The 9,324-nt window shown below is 40.1% G+C and overlaps 1 protein-coding gene across 2 annotated transcripts in view; it reads right to left on the bottom strand.

Annotated features, from left to right (window-relative positions):
- Window positions 1-6,350: 6,350 nt before the first annotated feature.
- Window positions 6,351-9,324, bottom strand: part of ASH1L (ASH1 like histone lysine methyltransferase) — a 244,442-nt gene continuing 241,468 nt past the window's right edge. For both annotated transcript variants that reach the window (XM_027871093.1, XM_027871092.1), the window contains exons 27-28: window positions 8,854-9,155; window positions 6,351-8,153 (exon numbers count right to left, since the gene is read on the bottom strand). In XM_027871093.1, the coding sequence (XP_027726894.1) occupies window positions 8,062-8,153; window positions 8,854-9,155 (394 nt within the window). In that variant the 3' untranslated portion in view covers window positions 6,351-8,061. The remainder of the gene's footprint in view (window positions 8,154-8,853; window positions 9,156-9,324) is intronic.

Raw genomic sequence — 9,324 nt, 5'->3', positions numbered from 1 at the left:
GGTTTAACATTAGGAAAACAATGAGCATAATTCATCATTTAAACAAAAATAACAAAAAACACATGGTTATTTCAACAGATGTAGAAATGTCTCTGAAAAACTATGTTAAAACTCTTTAGAAGGATAGACATGGAAAGTTGTTTTAATGTGTTCAAAAGCATATATCTAAAACCAAGAACTAGAATTATTTGCAATGGAGAAACATCAGACACCTTCCCAGCACTAAAAGAAGGTAAATGAAGGGATTCATTTCCCCCATTTGGTATAGCCTAGAAATGCTAGCTATAGTAATAAGACAATAGAACACAATTAAAGATACACACATTGGTAGAGAGGAGACTAAATTACCCCAATTTTCAGGTAACCTAATGGTGTACTTTGAAAAGCCCAGGAAATCAGTGAAAAATTATTTATGAAGTGAAGAAAGGAAATCAGTGAACAAATCAATTATGTAAAGTATATACAAAATAAATCCATGAGGTAACAATAAGAGAAATTCTATTCAAAATAACTTAAAAATGCATAGGCAGCTGGGTTTTAAAAGCCTGTTTCTTCCACATCCCAGATGTCAGTTTGAGATGGAGATGAGGTTACCCAAGAGGCCAAATGGAGGAGCAAGATTTCAAGAGTAACCTGGGGTCAAAGTAAAGAGCTGGTGTTTATGCATTAAGGAAAACCTCCAGAGCTATTTTTAGTGATAGCATCAATCCTTTTCATGAGGGTCCTTTTCTAATCCTCTACACTCTATCTGTGGAGACTACTGTACAAGTGGGGTACCCCTAGTACTTTACACATGGTACATTCCCTCTCTTTCTGTCAGTCTCTCTCCCTCCCTGCCCTGAAATCCTTTTATCTTTGCTGGCTATCTGGGTCAAAGGGCATGAATAGATTAGGGACTTTTTTCAAGTAAGGCCAAGTTGTTTTCCAGAACGTTTGGACTAAGTCACAGCTCCACTAACAATATATTGGCATCCTCGTCTCCCTTCAGCCCTTCCAACACTATTTCCACCTTCAGTCATCTTTGCCAATTGGCTGTTTTATTTGTACTTATCATTATTGTTTTCTGAACAATCTTTCAAATGATTGTTGGTATCTTTTGATCTCATCTACTGGGAGAGTGGCTCTTGGCCTGATATATTTTATATTAATTCCCTACATATCTTGAATAGGATTAAGGATTGGATTTATAATTTCACTGGTGGAGGGGGAGGAACTTCCTGAAGGAAGGAAGGCAAGTTCTGCAACCAGTCTTATGCCTAGGGCACTGAGATAATACCTAGGGTCACACAGATAGCAACAGGACTTAAAACTAAATCTTTCTAGCATCTAGTCCAGCTCTTCCTCCACTAAGTGATAATGTCTCCTTAGTCTTGCATAGCAGTAGATTTTTAAGAGCTATTTGATCCAAATTTGTTTCTCAATGACTTTTCTTCTTATCTGTCTGCGTTGGTCATAGGATCATATAGTCAGATTTAGAGCTAGCAGAGACTTTAGAAGCCATCGAATTCAGTCCCCTTATTTTACAGTTGAAGAAACTGAGGCTGAGATTAAATAACCTGCCTAGGATCACACAGCCTGTAAATGATTGAGGCAAGATTTGAACATAGTGCCCCTCGCTCCTAGCCTCCTTGTTCCTATTGATTTTATGTATGTGCAAACTTTTAATTTTTTTCTTTTTCTTTTTTTAGGCAATTGGGGTTAAATGACTTGCCCAGGGTTACACAGCTAGTGTCGTTTGGTCTGAGGTTGGATTTGAACTCGGATCTTCCTGACTCCAAGACCGGAGCTCTATCCACTGCTCCAGCTAGTTGCCCCTAAACTTTGAATTTTTATATATTAGAAACTTCATTTTTTCTATTTCCATCTCTTCTATTTAAGGCTTTTCCGCCTAGCCATCGTTGTGAAAGTACTTCCTTTCATCCTTCCATTTATTTTTTTTAACGCTTTCACCTTTCCTTTTTAGGTTTTGTCTAACACTTTTGGCCCTATGCGGATGGCATTTGTATCCCTGGCATCCCCGTTGGGTCTGTATTGCCAGGTGCCACAGGAATATGAATGCAGGCAGTGGGAGATCTTCAAGGAGGACCCAAGGAACGATCAGACTCCTGGGGTCTCAACAGGCTGGGCAGACACTAGCTCCGGGATTTTCAAAGGCGTTCGCCTAGGGGCCGATCTCCTTCTTGTTTTGGGGTAGGGAAGGGAGGGGGCTGTCAAGTCTAAACCTCTTCTTTGGCTTCCAACCTACAGCGTTAGTGACCCAACTCTAACCCAGCAGCAACCTGGAAGATACCAGAAAAGCCAGAGACCTGAGAGAAGAGACTGAGGATGGTGCTTGGGGGCCAGACTGAGGTCGTCTCTTCACTCTTGTTGTCCTGCGCCATACCCCAAATACGACCGTGGTAAAAAGGGGCTTCATAAAGAAATGCTGGACTGACTACCTCCTGGCAATAATCTCCCGCCAACTCTAGGCCACCTTTCTCCAGTTTGTCCGAAAGCCTGTGAGAAACTGCTGAAGATACTTTGGATGTCGTCCGTAGCAGCATTTCCAGAACTAAGGCTCGTGCATCTCCCAGCACGCGAAGGTACGAGCCTACACCGAGTCTGGGGGGAACAGGTGTTGTAAGCTGGGGAGTCACCGCCCCCTGGTGGTTGCAATGCTTATCTGAGTTAGAGCTCTTGTCCAGCTGGCTGGAGGCAAGCGGTCAGGCCTTCCGGCATGTGGGGCAGTTGAAAGTCAGATCAGAGAGTTTCTGGTCATAAACTTAGGACATAACCCTGGAACCTCCAAGAGACTTGGAGAAGCCTCCCTCCCCACTGGGTTCCGTCATGTGATGGAAGGGCAATGGTAGAAGGAGACATTTTTTGGGTGTGGCCAATGTGTCAATTTGTTTTGCTTGACTATTCATGTTACAAAAGTTTTCTTTTCTTTTTGGGGGGGGTGGTTGGGAAGGAGAGAAAATAGATTTTTGTGAATTGAAAAAAACTAAATTAAAAAAAAAGATAAGGTATAGCAATGAGGAGAGCTGGGATCGAGTTCTAGCCCAACCACTTAACTGTGTTAGTTACTTTGAGCAAGTTTCTTTTTCCTCAGAGTTCCCCCATTTGAAAATGAGAGGGTTAGATTAAATAATCTCTTAAGGTCTCTTTTGATTTACCTATTATTTACAAATCTTTAACTGGCTGTAGATAGAGAACACAACAATCTCCAAAGAGTGGACTATCAGTATCATAGCCGGCAATGGGGAGATTCACGGTAGCTGTGATCAGGCTGAACCATATAACCAAAACCCATCACTGGGGCAAATGTATGATAATAATAGTTGACCTGGCCATGTGGCAAAGAAATGGGATGACAGATCTTCCACTAGTATCATCCTAAAGTCAATAAGTGAAGGAAACCTCTGATACTACCCCCAGGGATGAACTGATGGGAAGATAATAGTCAGTCCTACAGGATGGATAGGCATGGATGGGTAATCTAACACTTGGAGGGAACGTTCATTTGGATTCACATACATACATACAATCAACATACACATATTAAGTTTCTACTATGTAAAAGGTATTTGAAATCAGCCTTATGTCATTTGGGAAAATAATATTTAAAAATACTTTGTTTCAATGGTCCTGCACTGCAAAAAGTGTGAGAATCATTAATCTACCACATTATCCTGATTTGTCAGCCTATTAACCCTATTAAAAAAAAAGGTAATGAATTTTGTCTGGCATAACTTGTTCTCAAGCGAATGAAGGCTGACTCCTGAGACCACTGTTTTCTAAGTGCTCATAAACCATTTGGTTCCCACCCCCCCAATCTATTCTATAATTCCACAGGGGACTGACATCAAGTTCACTAGTTTATTGTTTCTGGGATCTATTCCCTCTTTCCTCCCTTGGAATATTTTCCAGTGGGACATTTGTTCATTAGCTGTATTTGGGCATCTTTTGTTCCTCAAAGATCATTAGCTGCTGTTAACATACTGATCACATTTGCAGTTCTTTCAGGAACTTTGAGTAGTTAGTTCATCCAGAGCAAGAGGCTTTAACTTCAGCTAAGAGCTCTCCCTTTTTGCTCGAGTTTCAATTCCCTCAACCACATACATGTTGTACACTTTCCAATTTGAAGATCCTTGATAGAAAGGGTGGAAATATCTGTTAATGTTAAACTGTTACAAGTAGTAGGCCTTTCTCTCCCTGTTATCTTTTTGTTCAAAGTATGACAAAAAATAGTGCCCTCCTTTTCATTTTTCACTCGCCTAAGTCCATTCTGCCTTTCACATGCAATTTCTTACAGGATCTAGCTGCTGCTGCTTCTTTTTTTTTCCCTTAAATTTGTTTTTACTTAGCACTGTGCTTAGTCAAAGTAAGCAATTAATAAATGCTTGCTGACAGGTTATGTGTCCCTCCTATCTTTTGAATATATATTTTTAAAAAATTTGCACTCAATGGAAAGCACTTTAGTTATTTTTACTCTTTATTTTTCACTGGAATAAGTCACAATTCAGTCACCAGATTTAAGATAGCCTTCTATCTCTTTTACTAGCTTTCTTTTTAGAGACTCAAAGCTATGGCATCACACGTAATTCTCTGAACTTCTAAAAAGTCTGCTTACAAAACCAGTGATTAGAATTCAGTGTTTTCATTCTGTGCCCCGCCCCACATTTGACTATCAGCAAATTTATTTCTATTGTCTAAAAAGAAAATCTAAATACTCCTCATTTTTCTTAGATTTCTTTCTGAACTGGAATGAGGGCCATATAATATTGCCAATATTCTCTAGATGGAAGTAGCAAAGAGGTTGATTTGAAATTCATTTATGGAAAAACTTCCTAATGTAATTATTGGCTCTAACGATATGTCTAAAAGTGGAACGAGCCACCTCTGGAGGAATAATTATAGTGGAGAGATTCCTGTTTAGGTAACTACTGGATTAGATAACCTCTGAAGTCTCTACCAAGGCTGAGATTCTTTAATTCTACGATGGCAAGCTGTCTTTTCCTGGACTACCAAATTCTAAGATGTCAATGTTTTTCTCTCAGGGTTCCCATCACTTTCTCTTCTCCAACCTGCCCTCTTCCTTTATGGTTTGAAGTAGTTTGCTTTGTTGCTTCCTTTACCTCTGAGAAAATTGTAATCATGTCAAGTTAAAGACCATATGTTCTGTGAGAACCAGAGGACTCTATGAGTTTCTCAAGTTCTAACAATTACTAAGTGGTAGAGTTCGAATCTTTTGGGTCTAGCATTCTTATGACTAGACCTTAACAGCAGCCACATTTATATAGGTCTTTGAAGGGAAGCACTCACACCTATAAGATCACAGATGCATAGAATTATCAACATTTATTTACTTGAGCACCAGTTCTATGACTAACCTGGGCATAATTTCAATCCCCACTTATTATAAGCCCCCTATGCCCTATAGAGGTCGTTTTTTATGGCTTCAGAAGTCTTTTCTGGGGTTCTGATCCATCTCTCTTCCATTAGTTGTCATTCATATGAACATTTTCTTATAGTAGCAGAGGTAGAAGTGGGAGTGATCCAGAGGATAAGACTTTTCATACCTCTGGTCCTTGACATTGGCAGAAGTTTCCCCCGAAAACTGGGGGGAGGAATAAGAGGTTCTGAGCCTGGTTAGAAATCCTTTCCCACCTGGCATCAGATGGAAGGGAAAAGAGAGAAAAGGGGAAAAAAATGGAAAGCTCACCACTCCACAGTTAGGAAAAGTTTTTCCATTTAATACTAGACTTTCAAGGATTGAGATGCAAGCTTTTTATGCAATTACATCCAATGTTAAAATTGGTAATACATAATTTACAAAGATTAACATCAAAACAATCATCTATTTAGATATGCTTTTGTAAAAAGGAAATATATTAGCAGCATTTATATTTTCAGCAATCACACAGCCTACAAACATGCAGACTAAATCCGTATCTATTTGCAGTAATGTAGTGCTTCGCCCCGTGTTTCAAACACCAAAACCCACCCAACAGTTGGGGGTTCTTTTTATTTCCGTTATTATAAAATAACCGAAAAATAAAAAAAGGCATTAATTTCTACACCAGTAAGAAAAAACAAGTTTTTGCACTTACCTAACATTTGATTGTCTAAAAAACGTTTCGGTTTTTAGTCTTTCAACAAAAGAAAGATAAAATGACAGAGCGTAGTGTCTTTTGCTTCTGTTTTGCATTTTACAAAGTTTTTTTCTTTTGTGTTTTTTTAAGTGTTTAACACCATTAAAGGAGACAATGAATTTTATCTTCTCTTTCTTGTCATTTTCCTGCTTTTGACTAAAAGGAGACCACCCCCCCAAGTTCCCCTACCATCCCTCCCCAACCCCCCCTCCCCCAACAACGAAAACCAAAAGAAACCACCCAAATGGGCTTGGACATGCGATTTTTCCAACTCCACACGTGAGTATTTTATACCCAGGTCTCTTAGTAATGTACAGTGCTTCTCTACAGTAAGAAAATACTCCAAACTATTTTCTTATTTCTCTCTTATTTTTTTTTAATAAAATATTTATTCTGCTTTTTCTCTGCTTGAGGGGGATTTTTGTATCCCCTGTATCTTTTGTTTTATTTTTTTTTCTTCAAGATTGACACGGAAAGGAGAAAAAAAGGAAAAAAAAAGATTCAATGAAATAGGGGAGGAGAGGAAAGTCAATGTTCTACCTAAAGGAATCAGAGAGAGAGAGAGAGTTGTCATTATAAGGGGAAATGTACAATTAGGACTGCATTGGTCCAATATTTAAAAAAAGGAATAGGGACAAGTTAACTATTGTATTGCTTACCAATCACGCAGCAGATATATATATATATATATATACAACTTGGCACATTTAAAAACGATCTTTTTTTCTTATAAGAACATCTAAAACGTATATGCATATGTACGTCTGAAAGGACAACAAAGCAAAGCTTAAAAAAAATTTTTTTTTTTAAAGAGACAGTGTATTCTAGTAACCCCTGACCAGAAGGAAAATGGGAAGAAAGAGAGGTGCTTGGGTAGGGGAGCCCCTAAACCAACTTCATCTTAGACATTCACGATGGTAAAGGGAAGTAGAGATGTGACTGAGAGCAGAGAAATACACACTGTCTCTTTAAGAGATGGATAATTTGACTGTACAGTTAAGAACACAAGAGTAGTGTTTTCAGTTGATAATCTACAGCTCACAACAAATACTCTGGTAGTTGAATACTGCTTGACATTTCATGTAGTGACATGGGGGTTGGATTAGAGTTTTTTCATTTGTGTTTTTAAAAAATTTTTTTTTTAAACGGATATCCATTCGCACAGCACAGCAGACACACAAGAACCACAGCGCATCAAAAACAAATAATACGTGTGCTGGCGGGGCCTGGCCATCCCTTTAGGAAAGAAAAAATCTGGTCTATAGGAAACAAAGGGCAAAACAATTATAATTACACTTGATGTGCCCACCTCCTTCTTGATCCCCTGGGGGCTCTCCTTATGCCAAGATCCCATGGTTCGTGGGGTGGGGGGACAAGTCAAAATAAGGGGGAAGGAAGTGGGTGGTAGTTACAAGTGCTTTAGACCGTCAACTTATATTTTACTTTGAACTAGTTGGGTTAAGGAGGGAAGAAAAACTTTATTTTTTTGTAGCTGGGAGGAAATGCTGGCCACTATGTCTTTTATGGGTCCCTGTGGGAGCTCTAGGAGCATAAGGATGGCTGGGGGGGGGGACAATGGACTTTGAGTCAGGGATGCCTTCAGGCAGTGCCCATAAGGTTGGAGAAGGATGCAAGAAAACCCAGGTCTAAGGAAAGGGGGTGCAAAAGTGCCAATAGGCTCGAATGTGCAACCCTTTCCCTGTTCTAACCCTCTATTAGTTTTCCTCTGGCTGGGATGTGGAGAGTAAAATAAATTAAGCTAGACTGTCTTAGACAGCTCTCCCTTTCATCTTCTCCATTCAGTACCTAATGTCAGCTTCATGGTCTTAATCTTATCCCTGTTTACACTCAAGTGGAAGCTGGGTCAGGAGGCTGGGTTGACTGGCCCTCAATGGGTCCCAGCAGCTTGAGGTCTGGCCCCTGATGGTCACTTTCGGAAGCTGCTTTCTGGGATAAGCAGAGTACGTCTCCGAAGCTTTCTTCCTGATCCTTCCTCCAGCAAGTATGTCACATCGATGGCTAAAAAGAGAGCCATGGAAGTCAGTCAGGTGCTGACAACACCAAAGAGTTTTCCTCCTTCAAACTTCTCAGCTTTTTTCACCCCACCTCTATGTATCAGTGAAATGGTCCATGTCTCTAGGCACAAATGGATTGGCCTTTCTCTTATCAGAAGGTCTTGAGGGATGTAAAAATGACCTTACCTCCAAAATATAACCAGAAGATGGCAGCTAGTTTTTATAAAGGGTCATATAGGAAACTTGAGACTACAGTCATCGTTCCATGAGGAGAAGAATGAAGTAGAGATGGGTATGGTATACATGCTGTTTTCCGTACTTTCTGATTTTTAGTAAAAGACAATTCCCTTAATTTACCACCTTCTTATCCCAAATACCTTTTATTTCTAAAGGACTGGTTCTTTCCTAGGAGCAAAAAGTCTTTACTATGTCAGTCTTTATTTCACTGTGACATTTTGCTGGTGGTCTTTCTCAGTGTGTGTGTGTGTGTGTGTGTGTGTGTGTGTGTGTGTGTGTGTCTTTGTGTGTGTCTGTGTGTGTACTTCTTTGAGTGACCATCCCACACTGGCCATCTTTAAACACTTTTTTTTTCTGGAAGAAACAATCCTGATTCCCTTAATTAACTATTCTGCTCTTTTATGGCCCATTTCTAATATTTTATATGTCTGCTTTAAGCTACAGAGGCTAATTCTCATCATTCTTACCATTTTTCCCAGGGATCTTCTCAAGAAGGTTGAGCAGAATCTGGTTGAGTCGTTCCCGTTGGCTGTGTCGCCTCTCTTCAGGTGTGCAGGACCTCTGAGGCTCCTGTCTACCTTCATCTGCTTTCTTTTCACCTTCTGTTGTTTCACCAGATGCTACCTCCCGATCAGGTTCCTCCAGGGTGGGCATCTCATTGGCTGCTTGTTCTTGATTGGCCAGTACTTCTTCAATGAGTGGGAGGGCATCATCCTCTTGGCCTAAGTCCTTGATGGGTGGCTTTGAACGTTCTGTCTTCCAGGATGACCTACAAGGAGGATCCACAAGATCAGTTTAAGCTCAGCAACATAGTGGAAAAGCATGAAGAGGGAATAAAGAAACAAAGCTGGAGCAGAAGCCTGGGCTTCACAGATTCCACTGGATTTGGGGACAGGATACCTGATTCTCTCCTCCCTACCTCAGCTGATCCTAGTTTT

The sequence above is a fragment of the Vombatus ursinus genome, unplaced genomic scaffold (genome assembly GCF_900497805.2).
Source record: "Vombatus ursinus unplaced genomic scaffold, bare-nosed wombat genome assembly UNPS02014798.1, whole genome shotgun sequence".
Classification (NCBI taxonomy): Eukaryota; Metazoa; Chordata; class Mammalia; order Diprotodontia; family Vombatidae; genus Vombatus; species Vombatus ursinus.
Note: the sequence above shows the minus strand (reverse complement) of the source record. Positions and strands in the feature narration are given on the sequence as shown.